Raw genomic sequence first — 24,907 nt, forward strand, 5'->3', positions numbered from 1 at the left:
GTAGGGGGTGTGCAGGAGGCAGCTGATCGATGTTTCTCTCTCATCTATGTTTCTAACTCTCTATCCTTCTCCCTTCTTCTCTGTAAAAAATCAATAAAATATATTTTAAAAAAAAACAGCAAATAGCTACAGTGTTTTTACATCACGTGAAACCTGCACGCAGGCCTTTAGAGCTTTTTTCTGCTATGGAATGATGCTAATCACAGGCACCATGGCCCTTATCTGTATGTATCTCGGGTTCTGCAAGAAATGGGAATAGGAATATCTTCAGGATTGGAGACATACAAAAACAGTAATCATATAGCTGCCATTTACTTACTGCTTGCTGTGTGCCAAGAAGTATGCTGAGCACCTTTTAAGTTTATAAACTCTACCTTCACAGCAACTTTATGAAGCTATGGATATTACCCTAATTTTAAAGATGAAGAAACAGGCACTTAAGAAGGTTAAACAGCTCACTCAAAGTCACAGCTGCTTGTAGCCAGTACTGGAACCCAGACTTCTCAACAAAGCACATTCTCTTAGCCACTGTGCATACTGCTGCTAATAATAACAGTAACTACTGTCATTTATTCACAATCACATATGTCCTAGGGGTTATGCTAGGCTCTCCAAACAGCAACTTCATTCTAGACGTCGTTTAAGGATGGTGCAAGAGGTGGTACACTTACCTTTTTTGCATATGAGGAAAATAAGGTTCAAAGAATGAAATATCTTGCCCAAGCTCACATGGGCAATAAATTTTAGACCTGGGGTTCAAACTAGGCCTATCTGGCTTGAAAACCCATTCCTACTCTTAAAGTAACTGGTTTCCTCATTGTGTATCAGGTTATTGCTTCGGAATGAAGTGATAGCACTGAAATCAATATGGGTTTTAGATACAAGCTCTTAAACTTTGAATTATGATTCATTTAGTAGAAATCTAAGATACATTAGACCAGTGATGGCGAACCTATGACACGCGTGTCAGAGGTGACACGCGAACTCATTTTTTTGGTTGATTTTTCTTTGTTAAATGGCATTTAAATATATAAAATAAATATCAAAAATATAAGTCTTTGTTTTACTATGGTTGCAAATATCAAAAAATTTCTATATGTGACATGGCACCAGAGTTAAGTTAGGGTTTTTCAAAATGCTGACACACCGAGCTCAAAAGGTTCACCATCACTGCATTAGACCTTAAAGAGAATGACTATGTGGTGTACTGACAAGGAATATGACAACTTATTTATAATATATCTATTTAATGTATATAATATAAATTTTCCTTTCACATATATAAAACCAATTTTTTAAAGTATATTCTTACTGATTTCAGAGAGGGAGAGAGATAGAAACATCAATGATGAGAGAGAATCATTGATCGGCTGCCTCCTGCACACCCCCCACTGGGGATCAAGCCCACAACCCAGGCATGTGCCCTTGACCAGTATCGAACCCAGGACTCTTCAGTCTGCAGGCTGATACTCTATCCACTGAGCCAAACCAGCTAGGGCAAACCAATTTGTTTTTATAGCAAAATTAATTATTTTAAACTGGGAATTAATTTGATGGTAGCATACGCTGGTGTGCTGCTGTGAATGATGCTGGACGGTTTCTCCTGAGATCTGGTACTATCCCAAAGGAAAGCTCAAAATTTAGTTACTGTGAACCTGTAGATTGCATACTGAAATAATCCCCTGCATTATCAGTTCCATAAGAGCCAAGTTATGCATATTGAGTTGTAAATCCATCAAGAAACAGTTCTGTTGTAATGGAAAATATCTGTAAGATAGATGTCATCTGTTTGATTTTTCATCCTTTTGCTTGGGCCCCGTGCACGCTTGACTCAGAACACACTTTAACAGGAAGAACAGATGATGATATGGGTGATGAATGGAGCTGGAATATGAGGCCATTGGGAATGAGAAGGATAGACAGCAAAGAATCCACCAAAAACTAATCCAAAAAATGTACTTTAAGTCTTATTTTGAAGGGCACAGACTAATATATAAATTATCTGGGTATTCAAAATGCTATACAAATAAAGTAAAAGGAAGTAAAATAATAGAATTGCATTAAAATTGCAACTTATACACTGTCGTATACTACTAACCAGAAATTGAAAAACGCTGTAACTGTATTAATTAATTGCCAGTCTGTTTTTCAGTGTTGGTGGCTGAACAAACTGAGTCTAAAGAATCAGATTAGATGTAAGCTACTTGCTCTGCCATGTAGGCCCAGTGGGAGAGTATTTTCACAAAATGCACACTGTTGGAGGCAAAGAATGTACACACACCTGCCACTGAGAAAGACTGGTTCTCATAGAGCTATTTGTCGGGAGAATGTTTTGGATTTTTATTGAAGCAGAAGAAGGAAGAGACTTTGACAAAAGTAACACCAGAGAGCAGCAGAGGGAGGACCTGGAGACAGGGCATCTGGTAATACCAGCTTGCTGGCTTTTCCAGTGGTGCGACAGATACTTCTAGAATTGCCAGTAACTGGTGTCTGGTTGATTGCTCGCCACCGCAGGTGATTCTGAATTGCTGTGAGAGCGGAACACCCAAGGAGACAATAGAAAAGTGGTTGCACAGAATGTCTGAGGAGAGGACCCTGACTGCGGACAGTTTGGTAAAAGTCCTTCAGGCTGTGAAAATGGCGTTCCCGGACTTGGGCCTCCTGCTGGAGAATTTGCAGAAACTAGCCACTTTGCCGAGCACCCCAGGTATTGTTAATTGCTGGCTCTCTGGACTGGAACCGCTCCTACAAAAAATTAAAACTTAAACACGCTTTAGTGCCATGCTGGGGAGCAAGATAATGTTAAGAAATGCCATTGCAAAACAGGAACTAGCTGTCACAAATCAGTGATCCTAATATTTCTGGAGTTAAGATCTGGAATCTGAGAGTCATTCTTTTCTATTAAGCTCCCTCATGATGTTCCAGTGGTGCAGGGTTTCTTCAGGTGTGGCTTTCCCAGGATGTCACGTGTCATCAAATGGGCTCACAAGGCTCACGATTTTGACACATCATGTTGACAAATGTGAGCAGTAAAAACTCAAATCTTGACTTCCCCATTCCCACTGAGTACTGTTTGGTTCCAGCAGCCCTCTCCTGTCCATTCAGTTCGGGGCACTGAGTCCATATTCCATCCTTAGAAAAACACCCACTCTAGCCAGTTCTCCCCTGTCTTAGAGCACTGGAAACTAGATGGTTTTCAGAAAAAGCATATTTGGGAAGTGAGAACTTTTTTTTCTAGCTTTTAAAAGTAATTTATACTTATACAGACTTGAACAGTTTTAAAAATAAAGAAAAAACCTAAAACCCTACGATTTGATTATATCAATATTTACACATTGTCATATTTTAATCTGTCAATTATTTGTACAGTGTTGAGATACTCTACCAAATGGTATAATTTTTCTCATTTAACAGTATAATATAAACATTCTCCCCCATTACAAAAACCTCCCTATAATCCTGCTTTTTAAGGCTAGGTAGTTTTCATTCATAAGGATGTATATGACATATTATTCATGCCCTTGTTTGGGTACACATGTAGCATAATGGTTAAGACTGTCAAGACTACTCATTTTGTAGCTGTGACCCTGAGCTAGTGACTTAAGCTTTCTGAACCTCATTCTCTCCCCTGTGAAATAAAGATAAGAAAGATACCTGTCACATTCGTTTTTGTGGCTACCATGAGATTATATATGTAAAACATTTAGCACAGTGCCTAGCATATAATAGGCACTCATAAATAAATATTCCTTATTGTCTTCATTGTCATAACCATCACAAGTTATACAGTGACAATACCTTGATCCCCAGAAGCAGAATTATTGGACCAAAAAGGAGAATAAATTTTTAAATATCAGCAAAGCTAATGGAAATGCCTGGTGGTGTTGATTTTCCTTTATTTTCAAATAAATATGACCTCTTAAAAGAGAGCATCTAGCAAATTGGCTCAAGGGGCATGTAAACAGAACGGTGGGTCAGCTTCACTACCACAGCCTCGGCTCATGCCTGCCTGTGTTTTGACCACCACATGGATCCTCTACCTCAGCCTTGATAAGCAACACCCCTTGAATCTGTTCATCTGAATCTGTTACAGGTGAAGCCTTCTAATTACTCCCTTCTCACCCCACCCCCTCCCCCAGCCCACTGAGCAGTCGCTAGCTTCTGCCACGGGGCACTAACTTCAGAGGCTTAATGGTCTGTGACCCTGCACACCGCGTGATGGAGTGTAGACTGAAGGACATCAGAGCATGAGCACATGCACGAGGCCTAAGCCAGGAGCTGAGCTCCTCTCCAGAGGAGACTGTGCCCTTGTGCTGACTTCTCTCCTCCTCTCTCATTTAACTCCCTGGTCCTCCACAGGAGAAGCCCCCAAGGAGCCGTGTTCTACCGAACATTATTGTTTTGCTAATATCCTTACAGTGCAAGCGAGCCCTGAAGATTACGGGACTGAGCTATTGAGAAGGTATCACGAAAACCTCTCTGAGATTTTCACAGACAACCAGATGTTATTAAACATGATCCCGCACCTGAAGAGTTTAGCCCCTGGAGAAAGAGAGGTAAGAGAGGGGTCGGGGGAGGGGGGTGTAAAATGAGAAAGTAGAGAAAAAGATGAATTTTTTGAAGGTATTTATATTTTATATGAATATACACACACAGCCATGTTGAGAAATGCTAAGGGGTCAGTAGAGGAGAAATAGAAGGTGACTCCGTTCCTGAGGCAGCGTGACAAGTAGGTTAGCTGTAATTTCTGCAGTAACAGGGAAGGCCCTCAACAGGAGGCATGAAGAACTTCGTTATGTACAGAACCTCTCAGGTAGAGAGAGTGAAGGTGCTGAGAAACTCCTCCCATAGGCACAGGCCCCGGGACGCAGTGGCCAGGAAGCCCCTCACGCGTGTGTTTGTGCTGCCTCTTGAAGGTCATGGAGACGCTGGTGAAACGTGACTCTGGTTCGGGTGGTTTCAGTTCTTTGATGTCAGCAGTTCTAGAAAAGCAGACTCTCTCCGCGACAGCCGTGTGGCAGCTGCTGCTGCTGGTTCAGGAGACAAAGGCCTGCCCGCTGAGCCCGCTCATGGAGGAAATGCGAAGGGAGCCGGGCGCCGGCGCTTTCTTCCGGGCAGGTAGGACCCGACCTGCTCGTGACCGTCCCCACTAGCAGTTACTGTCAGCCAGTAGCAGGAGCTCTCTTATGGCAGCCTCCACAGCCCTCCCATTAGAAATAAGGACGAGTCATTTTGTTTCAGGATACAAACCTTTTAACATAAAAGATGCAGTAAGTATTCTAAGCTTATATTGGGAATTATACTCTGAGTGCCATTTTCCTTGCCCACCCCCAGCTGGGAGACAAGTGACGTGTATTCTCATTATGAAGAGTTGAGTTGAGAAAAGGTTAAGAGAATTTCAGAGCCCAGAACGGTGCTCATCGTTTACTAATGGTTCTCAACCCCCTTTCTTCCAGTGACCACCCCAGAAAGTGCCGCCTTAGGAACCATCCTGAGGCACCGCACAGTGATCCTGGAGGCCATCCAGCACACGCTTGAACTCAAGGGCTTGACCTCAGAGGAAGAGCGCCTGGCGGAGGCTGTGAGAGAGGTGTGGTGGGAACTAAAAACACGCTGTTCAGAGAGTCAGTGCCTGGGACCGCCTCACTCCTGGGGAGGAACCAACTTCTGCAGAGTGCCTGCTGTGTGCCGAGCCTCTGCCAGTCACACCTCTTCTGCTCTCCGTGGGAGATGATGTCATCCCCAGTCCACAGATAAGGGAACTGAGGCTCCCAGGGTTCAGTAGCTTGTCTGGGTTGCTCCAGCTGCTCAGAGACGTAGCAGAGTGCAAACCAGGTTCATGTGACAAACCTACTAGATTTATTCCATTTGTCTAAACCTCGGCAAACTCCAAGGGAGCCATGATACTGCTCTCTAACATGTTTTAAGAAGCAACTTCTTTTAGAGCAGCGGTTCTCAACCTGTGGGTCGCGACCCCTTTGGCGGTCGCACGACCCTTTCACAGGGGTCGCCTAAGACCATCCTGCATCTCAGATATTTACATGACGATTCATAACAGTAGCAACATTACAGTTATGAAGTAGCAATGAAAATAATTTTATGGTTGAGTCACAACATGAGGAACTGTATTTAAAGGGCCAGAAGGTTGAGAACCATTGTTTTAGAGGAAGGAAACTTAAATGGTCTTATGTGCTCCATTCTGGCTTCTAGAAAGAGCCAAGATACACATAGATAGAACAAAGCTTTTGCCCATATGGGGTAGCTAATAGTGCCAACTCATTTTCTGTAAGGCTTCTCACAGTGTGGCCAGCATCCCAGAAAAACCAGGTGGGGACTGGGGGAGAATTCGTGGGTGTCCACCCAGGATCAGGTGTATCTGGAGTGGGAAGACGTATAAAGGAACAAAATTAAACACAAGTTCACCGTAGTGCCTTTTGATCCACGTGGGCATGAGCGGTGTGCAGAGGGCTGGTTTCTCACTGTCCACACAGGTGCCCGCCCCCCTTAGTCTGACTCTCAAGGGGAGGAAGGTGGCACACGTTTCTGTGGGCTTCAGAGGGAAGGTCCGTCTGTTAGACTCTCCCGGCGCCACACACTTCAGAGACGGGGCTTCTGCAGCTGATCAGTTGAGCCTCACTAATGAGTCTCCTGCCTGCCTCCAGGGACAGCAGGCTTATTTAGAGAGACTTGAAAAGAGCAGAAATAAAATATCTTCCAAAATGAAAATTCCGTTTGGCCATCTGTGGATGGTTTTGCTTTATTTCCTCAGTGTACGACTCTTTCTGCTGATAGCTCTCACATTCTGAAAGAGGATGGCTTTGAAAGAATGTTCTTGGCCTCTTTAAAGCCCCTTTCTTTAAAAAGCCGAGTTTCTTGATGAAAGAAAATGATGTTTAAAAGGGTGCATCTAAGTATCTAAAAATGTAAAGCCACTGATCATGCAGAATTACTTCCAGATATTGAAACAATTATATATTATGAAAAATTATTTTGATCTTCAAGGCAGAAACACCAACAACCAAATCCTACAGTTGTCCAGTCTTTTAATATTAGAGCTTGAGAAGTTTTTTGGGAGACGCCTGGTTGCTGAGAGGGTATTTCTCATAGCACATGCTTCCTGCTTCCTGGCTGCACCTTTTGTATCTGCACATTTGCCTTCCAGGTGCCTCCCTTTTTCACTTGTTAATTTCCATGTTTTTTGGAAAGCAGGGCTCTCCACTACATTTATCACAGGCATTGTAAGCTTGTTATAGACGGAGCAATGCCTTCCTGAAATTAGCTATTATCTTTTTTAAGTTGCAAATCATGTAGAAAATCTGTTGATACTAACCGCAAACCTTCATCTCGTGGTGTTCATTTAGATTCTGAGCATCTCCTCTGAGACAGCCAGCCCTGAAGCTTCCCTGCGAGCAGTGCTGAGCAGAGCCACAGAGAAATCGGTGTCGGCCACTGAGATGTGTCAGCTCCTGTGCAGCGCCCGCCGCTGCTTCCCAGGCCTGCAACCTGTCGTGCAGGAGTTAGCTCACACTGGTGAGGAGTGGGTGGGTGGGTGGGTGGGGTCCTGTCAGGCCCCCAGGGGTTTCCATATTGGAGAGAAGAGGCAGCAGTTCATGTGAGAGTTCATCCATAGCCGCCTTATTTACTAGAGGCCTGGTGCACGAAATTCATGCATGGGGAGGTGGGGGTGGGGGTATCCCTCAGCCTGGCCTGCACCTTCTCCAATCGGACATCCCTCTCACAATCCGGCACTGCTGGCTCCTAACTGCTCACCTGCCTTCCTGTCTGCCTAATTGCCCCTAACCGCTCCCCTGCTGGCCCGATTGATGCCTAACTGTTCCCCTGCTCCCCTGCTGTCCTGATCATCCCCAACTGTCCTCCCCTGCCGGCCTGGTGGCCTCTAAATGCCCTCCCTTGCCAGCCTGGTTGCCCCTAACTGCCCTCCCCTGCAGGCCTGGTCCCCGCCAACTGCCCTCCCCCTGCTGGCCTGGTCGCCCCCAACTGCCCTCCCCCTGCTGGCCTGGTCGCCCCCAACTGCCCTCCTCTGCTGGCCATCTTGTGACAACGTCACACGAGGGCATGACGCCACCTAAGCTTTTATTATATAGGATTTTACATGCTCTCAGTACTTAGAAAAGTCATAGACATAGATGCAAAATGATACTCTTTGTGATAATCAAGTAAAGATGATATTGTTTCAGAATTTTCTGAGGATCTCAATTAGTCTGCATTCTCCTCTAAGAAGGAAAGTTAGGGAGCAAAGGAGAAACTTAGAGCCATGAGATTTCTCTCCTATGCAGGTTTCCTTACTCAGGAAAATGGAGAGAAGGACAGGTGGAAGGTGAGTAATAAATTTCACCTGGAAGCCAACAACAAAGCTGCTGCAAAGGCAGCTGAGCCCATTGAAGAAGACTGCCAGTCCCGGAAGCAGAACGACCAAGGGGAGGCTCGTTCCTTGCCAGAACAAGAGAAAGATACTTCTGCCTCCCCTGACTCTGCCAAGAAGAGCTTTGTGTGTAAGGCCTGTGACAAGAGCTTCCATTTCTACTGCCGCCTGAAGGTGCACATGAAGCGCTGCCGGGTGGCCAAGAGCAAGCAGGTGCAGTGTAAGGAGTGTAATGAGACCAAGGATTCTAAGAAAGAGCTGGAGAAGCATCAGCTGGAGGCCCATGGTGCAGGGGGAGAGGCTGACGTCCCCAAGAAGAAGAAAAAGAGGCTTCCAGTGACCTGTGACCTCTGTGGAAGAGAATTTGCTCATGCCTCAGGTACGTTCAGGAGGGCGAAGGAACTGGGCATGAGCATTCTGGATGCTGTGGTCTGGACTCCAGGCCTGGCTCCCGGTTGTATGCATTCAGGGCCGGTGATGGGCTTAGAAAACAGCAGATCCCTACAGAGGCAGGTGGTGTTTCGAGAAGAGCATGAGCTTTGGAATCTGTTCTCTGAACTTTAATTTCCCCATCAGTAGGCAACCTGATTCCACCTACTTTTTTAGATTGTTATGAAGATTTAAGATAATATAGCTAAACACCTAGTACAGTACCTACATTTAAGTTAGTACTTAGTAAATTGTAGGTGTTATTCATAATGATAACCAACTATTTTAACATCTGACTCTTAGGCTTGTATGCATCACTTGAATCTGGATAATAAAAAAGAGAAACCATGGGGGCATAGTCAGAATTGTTTTCCCTTGCCCCAGATGTTGGGTAAACCTAATGAAACATAACAGTGAGTTTTGTTTCACTCTTTCTGGGTGACTGGGTCCTGTTTTAGAGAAGGAGAGAGAGGATAGGAAAGAAAAACTTAGGACCCTTCATGCCTGATGGAACCATGAGTGGGACTGAGGTGACTTTCGGAGTGCTGGGCAGATGGGCAGCATGGCCGTGTGAGGTCAAAGCACATATGACCTGGTGTCTGTGGTTCATGCGGGGCTTCCTCATGAGTCCTGGCCTGAAGCATGTTGGGGTGTACCTGACACTGGATACGAGGTAGCGTCATGGAACAATGACTGGTATCTCTCGGTCCCTGGCCGGCCTCCCCAGGCATGCAGTACCACAAGCTGACTGAGCACTTTGACGAGAAGCCTTTCTCCTGCGAAGAGTGTGGGGCAAAGTTTGCAGCCAATTCTACCCTGAAGAACCACCTCCGCCTCCACACTGGGGACCGCCCGTTCATGTGCAAGCACTGCCTCATGACCTTCACCCAGGCCTCGGCCCTGGCCTACCACACCAAGAAGAAGCATTCAGAAGGTGAGGCATAGGGAATTTTTTGTTTTTTTATGTTTTTATTGATTTCAGAGAGAAGAAGGGAGAAGGAAAGAGGGATAGAAACATCAATGATGAGAGGGAATCATTGATCAGCTGCCTCCTGCATGCCCCACATGGGGATTGAGCCACAACCCAGGCACGTGCCCTGACTGGGAATCAAACCATGACCTGATTCATAGGTCACCGCTTAACCACTGAGCCACACGGTCTGGGCAAGAATTTCTTCATTCTCCTGACACTTTAATTGTGTGAGCTGCCTGAAAACCCACTTGGAATTAGGATCTATAACTCAAGAAGATTAAAAACAGAACAGAATGTAAAATCTCTAGGCACACAGAGGACTAGGAACACATGTGCACAGGCATGTAAATGCTCTGGTGAATGATTCTTAGGGGAGGCTGACTAACGCAGTGCTATGACTTTATAGTCAGAATTTACATAAAGCCAGGAATTCCCTGGACTTTAAGGTGAACTTGGAGCATGGGACAGGCCTTGGTGGAGCACCTACTGTGCATCGGGCAGTGGTGGATGCTGAGTGACTAAGCTGGATCCTTTGCTCACAGAGCTGGTGGCTCAGCGTGTGTCTAGTGTAGAGAGAGTGACAGTGCAGTCACCGGTGGTGTGATACCCAACAATACCCGGAGATCCGGGAGGAGAACGTGGGGGTTTCTGGTCGGGTTGGAGGGGAGGAGCCTTCTCCAAGGATTCTGCATAGTTTGGAGCATTTATATGGAAGTGCTAATGCTGTCTGCATCTCGCCTGGATTGCCGTAGCCTCCTAACTGCTCTCCTCTCCCCCTCCCCCTGGACAGTGCTCTCAGTATACAGGCAGGGTGGTCCTTTTGAAACTAAACCATATCCTGTCGCTCTCTGCTCAAAATTCCAAAAAGGCTCTTCACCTCACTTCTCCTGACCACCTGTGTGGAATCTCAAGGACCCAGCCCAGTTCCCGCGTTATTTTTCTCCATGGTGCTTGTCATACGATATATTACCTACCTTAGTCATTGCTTAGAGTGAGTCTCCCCCGTTAGAATGAAAGCTTTATGAGGGCAGTGCTGTTAGTCTTTTTGTTTCATTGCTTAGCGATGGAAGACACTCAGTAAACACTGAGTAAATGAATTTCTTGAGCCCGGCTGCAGGCCCTGGGGACAGTGTAACTGTATACTCCCCTCTCGGTAAAGCAGACCATAAACAAATAAGTGTGTAATATAAATTCGGGTAGTGGTCGTTGTGTGAAGAGAAATAAGGCAGGGTAAGCAGCAAGAGGACGGGTGGGGAGGGGCCTGTTTATTTAATCAGAAAAGGCCTCTGAGAGCTGAGAATTGAGTAGAAACCTGAATGAAGTGAGAGATGGAACCAGCAGAAGCTTGAGGAGAAAAGCATCCCACGCAGGAATGAGCTGAGCTGTTTGAGAGACCAAAGGAACTAGAAGGGGCCGAAGCAGAATAAACGAGTGAGTGCTGAGAGATGCAGTCAGAGAGGTCGCCAGAGGCCAACCTTGCAGGGTCTTATACACCAAGGTAAGGGCTTTGGTTTTATGCAAACTGTGTATTACAAACAGTGGCTTAAAACAACAAGAATGTATCATCTTACCGCTTCGGAGGTTAAAAGTCCAAAATGGGTCTTACGAGGCTAACATTTGTCAGAGTGAGAAAATAGAGAAGCCAGGTGACTTGTAACTTATAACTATAACCAATGGGGAGAAGCTTTGAGTCTCACCTTTATGTGCTGCTGCAGTTCCATACTGAATACGTTCAGGGGGTCCAGACTTGGGGGTTTCTGGACACCCAGATATATCTGTTTCCTGCCTGTGGAATGAGTTCTGCCATATTTGTGGTGGCCTGGTTAAAAGATGGGTAATCTGAGTGGTGAGAGCTCTGTCCTTGTTCCTCAGCGGGGAGACCACACTGACACCGCTGTTTATCAGCTGTGTTTATGAGGCATCCTCTGATGGGATGGCTCAGGCTCTCACCCATCGTATTGCAAATTGCCTCATGTTTAGTGCCGGCTCTAATAAACGCATGTGTATTTCCAGGAAAAATGTACGCGTGCCAGTACTGTGATGCTGTGTTTGCCCAGTCCATCGAGCTGTCCCGCCACGTGAGGACCCACACCGGGGACAAGCCCTATGTCTGCAGGGACTGTGGCAAGGGCTTCCGGCAGGCCAATGGCCTCTCCATCCACCTGCACACCTTTCACAGTATGTACTGAGGCTGTGACTGACGGGCATTCGGCACAGACCTGGCCTTGAGAAGACATTTGACAATCATAACAGAATTGTCACTCTACCAGAGCTGGGCCCCAATCAAGGCCCCAGACATGTGACAGTCATAACAAATTATCACTCTGCCAGAGCTGGGCCCCACTCTGGGTCGTTACCTACTTCAGCCATTTCCTGCTTGTGCCGCCCGCACTCTCTAAGCCGTGACTTCCCTCCTTTGTAGAATAGGACTGAGACTAGAACCTACTCACAGGGTTGTTGGAAGGATTAAGTGGGTTAACATATACAAGGCACTGAGAACGTGCCTGTCACACTGTGTCATTAAACATTACCTATGAAAGTGTTTTTATTATCAAGTCTAAAATGGGGAGCAAGGGAGCATTCCTCCTGTCATTCATACGACTAACAGCAAAGGAAATAGTGATGCTCTGGGGAGTATGTCGGAAATCTCTAGGGAGAAGTAGAAAACAGAAATGCCCACTACAAGCCAGGGAGAGCAGTACATCCTGGAAAGCAGTAAAACAGACTTTAACTTGTAAGATGTGAAGTGAGGACTTGCAGGAACTGTTTGATTGCAGAGATGGTTAATCCAGAAGCTGTGGAGGAATCCCACCTCCCGGGATGAAGCTAGGATAGTCAGGTGATCACTGTACTGACTTCTGGTCCTTGGAGCCTGTGACCTTGCATGACCTCTAAACAAAGTCTTGTACCTGGAACTGTGCACACACGGCCACCCACACCTCACTGACCACTGCCTGTGTTTTTTCCCACCCCTTCCTCATGGACATCCCTCATGGAACCAGACATAGAAGATCCGTATGACTGCAAGAAGTGCCGGATGAGCTTCTCCACTCTGCAGGATCACCGCAAGCACATCCACGAGGTGCACTCCAAGGAGTACCACGCCTGCCCTACGTGTGGGAAGATCTTCAGCGCCCCCTCCATGCTGGAGCGCCACATGGTGACGCACGTTGGAGGGAAGCCCTTCAGCTGCGGGATCTGCAACAAGGCCTACCAGGTGACCGCAGGTTCCCTGGGCGCTCGCCCCTGTCCCTCGGCTTCTCTCCCCTTGGTCTGGTTTGTGGAGCACATCGGTCTCCAGGTGGGTCGACTTGGCTGCTTCTCGTGAAGATGCAGCTTGTACTAATGCAGATTCTCTAAGGTGATCTGGTGGGAGTAATACGGGAGGCGGGGGGGGGGGGGGGGGGGCTCTAAATGGAGCCGAGTTCCCACCCTCTGACCTGGGTGCTGCTTTCTCCAGGGCACTCACATTCTTTAGACTCTGTTGACCCGAGTGTGGAGGGACATGAGAATGGCAGTCGGGCCTGTAACGCTGCCTAGAAATATTTTGTTTAGGACAATTATTTTTAACTCCCAGGGAAGGGCTCTGCTTTTTACCTTAGAATTTGGTATGTAATTAAAGGGAAACTCCATAGAGAACTGAAAAGAAACCACACGTATGGAAACCTAAGAGCACAGGGAAGAGAAGGGTCCTTGCTGGCCTGTGTAAGATGTAGGTTATGGAGAGAAGCCCAGCCGCTCATTGCAGTTCCACAGAGATTGGGATGTTGACTTTGTACCAAGCCTTGTGCTGGGACATTACAGTGCAGAGCTGAGGAAGGCCTGGGCTTGGTCCCTAGGAAACCGTGGGATTGTGGGGAGAGTCCCGGTGCTGCTCCGAACCCAGGAAGGAGGGGTCCCCTGCACCTGGGCACCGGGCAGCAGTGAGACACGGCTCAGGGGGAAGAACAGACACCAGGATTTGAATCTTGCTCCTGATACTTACTAATCGTGTGATCCTGGGCAAGTCATTTGACCCCTCTGTGCCTTAGCCTCCGCCTCACAGAAAAGATTCTAACTCCTCCCTCATGGGCTTGTGGTGAGGAGTGAATGTCCTGCTGAGCCTGCCCCGTGGTGGTGCCTCTTCCCACAACACTAGCCTCTGCCAGGTCAGCACTCGGTGGCAGGGACGAGTGGAAGTCCAGACCCACCGCTGACCTGAGAGCCGTTTCCCTCTCGCCTGAGGGCTTTATGAGCTCTCCGCTTGCTGGAACATCCTGAAACTGAACACTTGCCAAATTCCTTGCAGCAACTGTCTGGTCTGTGGTACCACAATCGGACCCACCACCCTGACGTGTTTGCTGCTCAGAACCATCGATCTTCTAAGTTCTCATCACTCCAGTGCAGCTCGTGTGACAAAACCTTTTCCAACACCATTGAACACAAGAAGCACATCAAAACAGAGCACGCAGGTGAGCAGTGCCAGAGGCAGGGAGCAGAGAGGCTTAGGGATGTGGATCCTGGGTTTACCCCGAGCCCCACCTCAGGGCTAGAGTAGGGTGCGATGGTAATCACCTTCGTTCTCCCAGCACCCCTGAAGGGTGCCTTCCCTGCTGCCCAGTAACAGCAGCCTGAGTGGCAGTAGTTCTCCAACCCAGAGATGGAGGGCAGTGTAAGCTGCTACCAGCTTACACTCAGCCACAGCACACAGCAAGGGCGGCTCTGGTGCAGACAGGCCTGGGGGGAAATCCTGACCAGCACTGATCAGCTTGCCTGCCCTTGTCAGGCGACTTCTCCTTTCTGAGCCTGCTTCCTTCTCTTCAGAATGCCCGTAATTAATACCCACCTTGCAGGTGAATTTGGGGATAATCACAACAGCCAGCAGTTCTGAAGCATGTCCTATGTGCAAGGCACTATGCTAAGCACTCCACATGTATTTTGTCCTTTAATCCTCACAACCACCTGCGTCTAGGCCAGCCGTGGGCAAACTATGGCCCTCGGGCCGGATCCGGCCCGTTCGGCTGTTCTATCCGGCCCGCGGAGCCGAAAGAGCGGAGGGTTCTCTTGCTCTCCCCTCCGCTCCTTCACCAGCAGCAGTGTTAACATGGCAACGTCGGGAAACACGGCCGCAGCTCCTTCTTCTGAGTCCAGTTTAAGAACCCATTGTGGCCCTCGAGTCAAAAAGTTTGCCCACCCCTGGTCTAGGCCGTCTGGACCCAGACCTGGCGTCTTCACCACTAGAGTGCACGATATGTCATAGGTGGAAGGTTCTTGGCACTTGGTAGGTGCCTGCTCGGTATTAGGCGTCACCCCCGCCCCAGCCCTGTCACTGTCCAGCCATAGGGAGCCATCCTTTTGTTCTTCCCTGTGTGCTTTGCAGATATGAAGTTCCATGAATGTGAGCAGTGTAAGGAGATCTTCCCCACGCCAGCTTTGCTTCAAGTTCACATCAAGTGTCAGCACTCAGGTCAGTGCCCTGGGGATGCGGTTGAGCTGCCCTGCCCAGCGGAGACACTCCTCTCCACTGTTCACAGCTGTGCAACCCAGGCCAAGTAGCCTCGCTACCTGCGCCTCAGTTTCCTCATCCATAAAACGGGGACAGGTGTATTCCTACCTCATCAGGTAACTGTAAGGATTGAATATGCCAGTAGACAAAATACACATAGGGGCCTGGCAGCAGTCAGCATCCTGTAACCATGACCTGTGATTGTCCTTGTTACTGCTATGTCTCATTAAATCTAATATGCCAGTTTAAGATGCACCTTTTAAAAAGAATGAACCATTAAGAAAGAAAAGCAGCTGCTAATTAAACTCTGCTTCCTTGTCACTTAGAACTTACAGATTATTCTAAGTGCTGTTTTGGACTTAATTTGACATAGATTTTTATGCATTCTTATGTATATATAAAAAGGGAAACAGAAGAAGTAAATTAAGGTCAGATTCCAGCTTCGCAGAGTAGCTTTCAACTCAGATTGTTGACGTGCGTGTTATTCCACATGGTGGTAAACTGCCGTCGGGAGTGCTGGGTGGAGCACGTAGTGAGGCCTCTGGCTATGGTCTGTTGAGCACCATGGGAAACTGGTTTATTTTTCATTCCCGCTTAGGGGATGTCTGAGAACTCACCCCTCGCCTCCTCTCTCCTAAGCCTTTGGGTTCCAGTCAGTGAAAGACATGCACTGCTCCTGTCTTAGGAATTTTCTTCCAGGCCCTGGGCACACACTGTGCAGGTCCTGGCGCTGGACTTCATCTGGTTTCGATGTTCTTCGTGCAGTGGCTGACAGTGACGCCCGACTGCCACCGCACCCGTAGTGTCGTTAAATGCCATTGAATCCATTTCAGAGATGTTAATACATGCTTCCTAGAATTGACGACATACAATGTCGGCAGCACCTTCCCTGCCGCTGAATGAACAGCAGGCATCCGCAGAGGCGGTTTAGCCTGAACCCAGGCTACTGAAGCTGTGGTTCACAGAGGCTTCAGGCCCACAGAACCCAGGTCTGCCTTTGAGCGTGTTCCTCACTGCACCTTCCTCTCCCTGCCCTTGTCTCTCAGCCATTTCACCCACAGCTCATCCTTGTCTCCTGCCTCTAGGGTCGCAGCCATTCAGGTGCTTGTACTGTGCAGCCACCTTCCGCTTCCCCGGAGCACTGCAGCACCACGTCACCACGGAGCACTTCAAGCAGTCGGAGAGCACCTTTCCCTGTGAGCTCTGTGGGGAGCTCTTCACCTCCCAGGCCCAGCTGGAGGGTCACCTGGAATCGGAGCACCCAAAGGTGACGGGCACTGAGACCCAGGCAGCAGCCTCGCAGGTGGTGCAGGTGACTCAGACACGGGGGTGCTAGCATGGGGTTCCTAAGGCTTCTCTAGGGGTCTCTCCCTCCCAACACCAGCCTCTCTCTCTGGGGCTCTCAGAGGTCCTGTAAGCGATACAGGTTCTGTCAGAATCTCTCTGGACTTCTTGCCAAACAGAACAGAAAGTTCTAGTGTCCTGGTGGCCACATGCGAGATGCCCCTAAGTAGCAGGAGCCAAGAACAAGAATTTCCAAAAGCGGAACCACCTAGGCGGCTCTCCCGATTCACGCACTTCCCGCCTCTTGGGAGGCACCGTGGGATGTGGTGAGAGCTGCAGGAGCCTCGAGAGGTGGGGAGATCTTTGTTGGGAGCTCCTTCACCCTGAGAGCTCCTCTGGCTGGCGCAGACACACGTGGGCACATGGGCCTTTCGCCTTTACCGGGTGGGAAGCACCTCCTAATATGTGTTGAGGCCAAGCTTGCTCCCGCCCCCTTTCATTGTTCTTCTCGTCTTCTTCAAGAAGGGGGCAGAAAGGAAAAGCAGCTCCCCTCAGAGTACTGGCAGGAATTTGTGGGGGGACTGGAGAGGAGCTGCAGGCTGATGGCACAGCCGTCCAGCCTCCGGGGCACCATCTGTGAGCCGTGTTCTACAGCCTCCAGGGTGCGAGGGCAAGGCAAGGGGCAGGCCTCTGGGTGCCTCTCGTGCCTTATTCCAGAGGGCTCTGCTTTTAGTGTTCTCACCTGTTCGGATTCTTGGTAAGATGGCCTCTGGGAAGAGCCCATTGCTGAGAGAAAGAGAAAGAACACACGGCTTAAAACCACTCTCCGGCCGATTTTTGGTTGCTCATCACAGTTGGCCTCTCCACTCCCAGCAGCACAGAGACGTGGCTGAGCTGGGCTGTCCCACAGCTGCCCACTTTTATCTAGTGCCCAGCTCCCCACTCTAAGCTTGTTCTCAAGAGCCATGGTACCCATGCCCCGTGGGCACTCTGGCTTAAAATAGCAGGGGCAGAGGTCCCAGCAGGAACTGGGTGTACTCAGCACAGACTAGTTCTCCCTGCGACAGGAAGGCCATCTTTAACAGATGCCGACGTGGAAGGGGTATGTGGCTTGTGGAGGGTGGGAAGGTGCCTGCCTGCCAGCCTGGTGAGCCAAATGAGTGAGTTGACAGAAGCCACACTTCATCCACTCGCTCTGTAGCCATGGAGCCACAGGAGGCTCTTAGCCTGATCAGGTCCAGAAACACCACTGTCGGCAAATCATTCCAGTGTCCGCGGTTCTAGCATGAAGCTGACACCTTCGTCGCATTCCTTTCGCATGGCTCTTACTCTGCAGTGTAATCGTCAAGACGGGAAGGCCCAGTGTGAAAAGCCGAGCTGGTGTGTAATCAGAGTCCGGGCCCTGAGATGGCATACTGAGCTAAATTATAGCAATTTAACACACGGTTATTTAAATTGTTTGCCTGCCTCTCTTTTGCATCACTGGTGTGTAAGATTTGCCTCTTCCCATTAGGCACGTGTAATTGCTCTCCTCAGGTGAAAACATAAATATCATCATTACAGCTGAGATGGAAACCATGTAAATTCTGGGGAGCTAACGGTGGACCCTGCCCAGAGCCTCATGGTCTTTTCCTTTCAGGTGATCCAAACCCCGGAGCCGGCCACCTCAGCAGAGCAGGTGATCACTTTGGAGGAGACCCAGCTTGCTGGATCGCAGGTGTTTGTGACGTTGCCGGACTCGCAGACGTCTCAGACCAGCTCTGAGCTCGTGGCGGTGACCGTGGAGGATCTGCTGGACGGGACCGTGACCCTGATCTGTGGTGAGGCCAAATGAGTGGCTGCCCATCGGTGAAGGGGCCTGCGCTTGCAGCAGAGAGAAAGCTCCACGGCGGGCCCTTTGCTCTCCGTCCCTGGCTGTCCTGCATGATGAGCATCTTAGCCCAGCACCAACCAAAATGGTCTCACCTGGAAAATAGATGGAAGACGTGTCATTATTCTCACAGCACCAACAGTGCCAACCCACCGCCCTCCCACAGGCTGGCCGTGGCCTCCGGGACACTGTCCATCCCTCAGCAGAGCATAGCTTCTGAAAGAGAGTTGGAAAGCCATGGGCAGGAGCTGGTGACCAGGTAAGCAGAGAGGTGCCAGGAGCCCGCAGCCCTCTGCGCAGAATGGCAGGTGTGGGGCTGCAGATGCTGTCAGTGCCTTCTGCCCACGTAAGAATGAGAGAAAAGCACCCACGGACCATCCAGGGGCCCCCAGTCTTGAGCACACTTGGCCCCTTCCTCCCATCTCTCATCCCCCCAGCTGCTGGCTATGGACAGGAGCAGCCTGTGAACAGCAAGGCCTCCTCTACCTGGGACTCCCACCCGGGCAGTGCCGTCAGCCCTTCCGCAAGCGAAGCCTTGGGAGAGTTCCTGCTGGACGTGTTCAGTGGAGGCCATCGACTGCAAAGCCGTCCCTGCCCCTCCCGGAGCTTCGCGGTGCTCTGTACTGAAGGCTGAGCCTCAGCCTTCCCCGTGGCCCAATCCCCTTCCCTGTCAACGCCTGCCTTCTGCCCGACCTGGAGCCGTGCCCCTCCCTCTGGAGCATGTAATAGAGCTCACAACCCACGCCAGGTGGAGCAGTGCCCGTGACCGCCCCGGCGCTGCCTCCTGCCACCGTCCTCCACGCTGGGTGTTGGCCTGCTGTCTGCCTCTTCCAGGCTGCCACTGCTTCTGCAGGTCAAGAATCCTTTGGAGTCTGAATCGCACCAGGCTTTTTATTTCCGTTCCTAACATGTAATCTGATAATTAATGGGTTGTGGAGTCCATTATGAAGTGCAATTAGATGGATATAGGTCCCCGCCATTTGGAGAGAATGACTAGCATTTATCTTCCTTTCCTCCATGCCAGGAGGTTGGTCTGCTAGTGCAGTGTTTACACACAGGCAGGCTCCCTGCCACCTCGGGGCTTGCCCCCCTGCAGAGGGCAGTGCCCAATGTGATCACTGGCCTTCAAGCTCGAGGTGGCAGAAGACTAGCCTACCCCTTTCCAAGCACATTTCACATCGCCAGGGGCAAGCAGGGATAAAGGGTCCACGTTGGTCACGGGACAGGCTTTTATTGCCACCACGCACTGCTGGAAAGGCAGAGGTGGGCCCTTAACACTGACCAGTATGTTCGTGGGCCAGGGCCTGTGCAGGCAGTGAGCGCCTGTCTGGGCCCTCCACCCATACTCCTGCCTCCAGGGTGTCCTCGTTGTGATGTGCAAATCGCTGGAGCTGGTCAGCTCAGGGGTCTTCATTCTGAAGTCAATGATGTTTTCAAAGGCAAGTCGGCCTCAGAAGCCAAAAACTGACCAGAAGATGGTGCTCAAACCTTTGAGACTTCGCCTCCACGTGAAACCTTCACAGCTTCTGCCAAGCCTGCCTGTCTCCTTAAGGTTTTCACCTGTGAGCTGTCAGCCCGGGAGCGCTCTCCATCTGCAAGTGGCGAAATGGCACTGACTCCCGCTGACACCAGATAAACCCACCGAAAGAGTGGAGTGGCCTGTACTTACAGCGCCTGAGGCCCAGCCCAGCGATGAGGACACAGCTCCTCAGAGCCACAGGCTGCGGCTGGGAGCTGCGTGTCCTCAGGACATCAGCCAAAACACGGATGAAAAGGAATTGCCGAGGGCCTGCAGGAGAGAGTGGTTTCTCCTTTTACACAGTCTTCCGCATAAAAAAGGTACATGTTTTAAACTCACGTTCGGATCCTTTCCGGTGCTGAGAACCCCTTTCTTAATTTCTGATGGAGCCGGGCTGTGGCAGGACACGCCGTGCTGGGAGCTACACGGACGCCAGACTGACAGCTGCTGTCGGACTCACCGGGGCACCCGTGTCGGGCACGGCCTTGTGCTCATTCTCGTCGGGGATGAGGAAGGGCCATCCTGGGTTTAGTCTCTGCTCCGAGGGGACCTTTGCAAGATGCGGCATTGGCAGTGACCTTACACTCTCCCTCTCTAGAGATGCCAGGTGTGATTTTATTGTAGAAAAACTTTTCTAGCTCTAGCTGGCCATTTTATTCTTTCCCCCACTTCTGCCAGAGAGACCTTCTGAGTTACTGCCACAGAGGACACTGTTATCGTGGCCTCGTCCAGCTCACTGACTTGCTTCTTGGCAGTGGTCTTCTCTGCCTCGTTGCTGTGGGTGCTGCCTATGGCCTCCAGCTGAACGCGGGGCATTTGCGGTGGTCTGGAGGAGTCGGTGGCTCCCAGAGCTCCTGAGACAGCTGGAGAGGACAGGCAGGCAGGCTGCGAGTGGGAGTCTAATTCGGTGGGAGTGATGGGAGCCACTTAGGGACAGGACTTACCATCCAGGTAAGTGAGAAGCGTGTAGATGGTTCAGGAGCAGGATGGCCGTAGGGAGATGTCCCCGCCCCTGAGCAGAGCCTGAGGCCAGAGGGGCAGCCCAGGGGCAAAGAAGGTGTTTCCTCATCTATTTTATAAAGCCCATCTCCTGTCTCAGGAGTGTTGTGTTTGGAAAACTAAGGCCATGTCTTCATGGTCTGCAGTGTGAGTCCTGGGTTCCCTGGAGATTGCAGCCCTCCCTGGGGTTGCTTCAGACTCTCCTCCTGCTGACAGTGGAACACATCAGCCTCGCCCCAGGGAGGGCCCGAGAGGGGCTGAGGATGAATGGGAGACCAGCCCCGTTCTCTGCACCTGGGCTAGTGAGGAACTCTCCCAGGTCGAGATGAGGCGGCCCTAAGAGTTCCTCTCTCACCCAGGCAATGTGGCACCACAGGCTGGTGGCAGACTAAGGAGGTGGGAGGGATGTGCCTTTAAATCTGATGTGACCAAGGATGGAGGAAACTGCTCACCTTACATTGAGTGGTTCTTACAAGCAATGTTTCTATAACACTGGAGCTAAAAAGCTGGACAGTGATGGAGAAAATGCTGGCATGTCTTCATCAGTCCTCCCCAAAGAATTCAGCAGCCAGGCCTGCTCTGTGTGGCCCAGTGCATCCCAGGGACCGTGGGCAGTAGGAGAAAAAGGAGGACTTGGGGTTGAAAGGAGTGTGAAGGCAAGTTGGTAACTGTTTTGAAACTGTTTGCCATGGAAAACCTTGGGACTGGTAGGACTTGGGCCAAAGGCTCAGAAGCACAGTCAGAACTCAGAAACTTCTACACCATCAACTCAGCCTATACGCACAGAAACTACCTGTGCTTTGGTGATGACGTGTTGAGGAGAACTGTTCCCCCCGGGCTAATGTGATTTAGGGGCTTCCAAATCACAGAAATGTTTGTCGTCTCCCTCACCAGGCCAGCCCCACCCATGATCAGGACAACTAAGCAGCACGCGATGCTGTATCAATAGGATTACAAACGTTCGTGCTCGCCTTGCACTAGTCTATAAAAATAAAATATGTACCTTGAAAAACGTGATGATATAGATGATTTCTGTGGCTCTGGGCAGCTGTCGAACAGGCTGGATGGGCCTGGCCTCCTAGGGGCTCGGTGCGCCTTCAGGCCTCGCTAGCGGAGGTGGGTGGGGGCGCGCTCACCTGCCCTGTGGAGTCTCCTTTCCCAAATGCTCTTTCCCAGGAGCCAGTGTGGTGCAGGGTCAGACCTGGCTCACCCCGCTGTGCCACGTGCTGACCGTGTGACTGGCGAGCCCCTTCTGAGCTCCCTCCTCTGGCTTCATCTGTAAATGGGGGAATTATTATGTCTACCCCACAGACTCGTCGCGTGGGTTGAAAGCCTGGACTTAATGAATTTAGTGTAGAAGATGGTAGTTGTTATTAATCAAGTCCTTCCCACAGGCCAGCCATTCCCTGCAGTTTCTAGCACCGAGCAGAGTGTTGGTTCCTTCACGCTTACGTGCCTCTTCCAACCTCTGCGCATCCCGAGGGACCCTTGTAACACCCACCGCTTCTCATTTATCTCTGGAACCTCAACTGCCCCTGAAGCATAAAGGGCTGAGCAGGTGACTAAAATAAGCAGAAACCTTTTGTGGTGAAGCTGGAAATGTCACGTTGCTGGCAGCCAACAAGGAAACGAGAGGCAGACGCGGAGAGGCTGTGGTGGTCTCTGCAGTTAGATCCAGGTGTGAGGCCAGGGGCGGGGTCTAGCCTGCAGCCCCAGCTCAGGCCAGCATTGCCCACCCCACACGGGGGGGGGGGGGGGGGGGCTCCTGGAGTAGCCCGCCCAATGCACTTGCCCAGAGCCCACGAATGCCCTCCCCCTAAGCAGTGCTGGGAGAGGGGCTGGCGCTGTGGTTTCTAGGCTGTAATCCTGAGAGCGGCCGAGGAGCGGGGAATTGCAGCGTGCAGCTGGCTCCAGCGTGAAGGTGACCGCAGAGGGGAAGCCAGGAGGACTGAGCAGAGGTGGGAAATGGGCCGGCGGGTCCCGGGTGATCCGGTCACCTGGGGCCTGGACTCCGAGCTCCCCAGCCCACCTCTGACTAGGCGATGACCTTGGGCGAGTCGCTCCTCACCGTGATGGTGAGGAGGAAGGTCGGCGTTTGTGAAATGCCCACTGGAGTGTAGATGCCCCGTACAGGATGCCTGTCCACCTCCAGGTACTTTCCAGTGGCCTGGGAGGGAGGCCGGCGGGGAGGAGGAAGCCTCACGCCCTGAGGCTGAGGGCCTGGATGAGCCACAGGGGCATTCGAGACCCAGGCAAGCGAACAGCTCTGTGTCCCAGGCCAGAACTAATGGGCGCGAGGGGTTGGCGCAGGGACCCAGCCCCGGGCACCACCGTTGAGGGGCCATGTGTACGTGACGCAGTGTCAGGCGGGGACACACCCAGCCAGGGCACGGGAAACGGAGCACTGAGTGCGGATGGCCTCTGGCCTTGCCGCCGGAGCGTCCCATTCACTGTTTCTCGTACCCGCCGTGAGCTTGCATTCGGGATGCGTGTGGTGTGCAAAGTAACTTACTTGTCTGAGGCCAAGAGCCATCACCTTGGTTAGGAAATGACCGAGGACCGAGGCATCAGCAAGCTCCTTCCTTCCTGTGCACCTCTGTCTTCTGCCCTGTCGCCCAGTGAGCCAGGCCACAGGTCCCCTGTCCACGAAGACACTGTCCCCAAATACTTGGCCCAGACAGTGCGCTTGGTGCTTAGTAGATGCTGCTGCTCTGCGGGACCACACAGTGCTTCCCTCGCTTACCTTTGTGGCCACTCAGGGAGAACCCAACTTCTCCATCCCCGCCCTCTGCGCCCCCCCACCCCCCCGCCAGCCATACTGTCCCCCAAGTCACCTGTGGGCTGGTCTGTCCACACACCCTCCTCTCCCCCAAGTCACCCGTGGGCTGGTCTGTCCACACACCCTCCTCTCCCCCAAGTCACCCGTGGGCTGGTCTGTCCACACACCCTCCTCTCCCCCAAGTCACCCGTGGGCTGGTCTGTCCACACACCCTCCTCTCCCCCAAGTCACCCGTGAGCTGGTCTGTCCACCCACCCTCCTCTCTGTCCTTCTAGGGAGATTAGTGGAAGGCTAGGAGCAGCTAGCGGCCCAGCTCCCGGCTGCTTTGACCAAACACCACTCCTGCTGGCTCTTCCCGCTCTGGTTCCCCTGGCTCGAGCCACAAACAGCTGATCAAACACACAGGACAAGGTCAGTCCAGGGACCCACTGTCGCCTCCAGGGGAGATTTCATAGACCCGCCATCAGGAGGGTCTGATAAGAATGGGCCAGACGTGGGAAAGGGGCCCATGGGGCCGGCACAGGACCGAACAGCTTTTCATTCCATTTAAGATGGAGACCTCTGTGCTCCATGCAGGGTCCAGCCCAGCGCCAGCTTGTCCAGAGGCCAGGGCCAGAGCTGCCTGTGAGCCCGGGACCGAAGGGAAATGAGGAAGGGGGGGGGGGGGGCTGTGCCTGTGAGCCTGGGGGAGACGCAGGCGGGCCCCTGAGGGTTTGGGAGCACAGACCCTCCCTCGCTAAACTGTGACTCCTTCAAGGGCAAGAACTGCGCCTTATTCCTTTTGTTCATACACACACGCATGTAGGTAGCCTGGCACATTGGTGTCGTAGACCTGAAGTTCTGGAGGCCTGAGCGCCTACCAGTGCCCAGTCCCATGCGTGGGTCCTGCTCCTGGGGGACTGCTGGCCCGTGGCCAGGCCATGATTACATATGAGAAACAAGAACCAGAAACACCCATGCCGCCCAGAGACCTACAGTGCCTATACATGCTGGGTTTCTCTTTTTTTCTTTTTCATGAGGTATGTGTGTGTGTGTGCGGGGGGGGGCGGGGGGGGATTAATATTTTTTAGAAATATTCTCACCCAGCCTGCATGGCTCAGTGGTTTAGTGGCGACCTATGAACCAGGAGGTCACAGTTCGATTCCCGGTCAGGGTACATGCCCAGGTTGCAGACTGGATCCCCAGT

General features: G+C 51.0%; 1 protein-coding gene across 7 annotated transcripts in view; it reads left to right on the plus strand.

Moving 5' to 3' along the window:
- The window catches only part of ZBTB40 (zinc finger and BTB domain containing 40), a 63,807-nt gene extending 41,853 nt beyond the window's left edge, over window positions 1-21,954 (plus strand). For 4 of the 7 annotated variants that reach the window (XM_036348865.1, XM_036348870.1, XM_036348871.1 and 1 more), the window contains 13 exons: window positions 2,515-2,707; window positions 4,360-4,556; window positions 4,917-5,118; window positions 5,457-5,590; window positions 7,362-7,530; window positions 8,298-8,762; window positions 9,540-9,746; window positions 11,799-11,963; window positions 12,788-13,002; window positions 14,074-14,236; window positions 15,145-15,231; window positions 16,356-16,582; window positions 18,194-21,954. In XM_036348865.1, coding sequence (XP_036204758.1) covers window positions 2,515-2,707; window positions 4,360-4,556; window positions 4,917-5,118; window positions 5,457-5,590; window positions 7,362-7,530; window positions 8,298-8,762; window positions 9,540-9,746; window positions 11,799-11,963; window positions 12,788-13,002; window positions 14,074-14,236; window positions 15,145-15,231; window positions 16,356-16,582; window positions 18,194-18,388 — 2,619 coding nt within the window. In that variant the 3' untranslated portion in view covers window positions 18,389-21,954. The remainder of the gene's footprint in view (window positions 1-2,514; window positions 2,708-4,359; window positions 4,557-4,916; window positions 5,119-5,456; window positions 5,591-7,361; window positions 7,531-8,297; window positions 8,763-9,539; window positions 9,747-11,798; window positions 11,964-12,787; window positions 13,003-14,073; window positions 14,237-15,144; window positions 15,232-16,355; window positions 16,583-18,193) is intronic. The other 3 variants (XM_036348866.1, XM_036348867.1, XM_036348869.1) reach the window with 3 other exon arrangements.
- Window positions 21,955-24,907: the final 2,953 nt, after the last annotated feature.

This window comes from Myotis myotis, unplaced genomic scaffold (genome assembly GCF_014108235.1).
Source record: "Myotis myotis isolate mMyoMyo1 unplaced genomic scaffold, mMyoMyo1.p scaffold_m19_p_2, whole genome shotgun sequence".
NCBI classification, from domain to species: Eukaryota; Metazoa; Chordata; class Mammalia; order Chiroptera; family Vespertilionidae; genus Myotis; species Myotis myotis.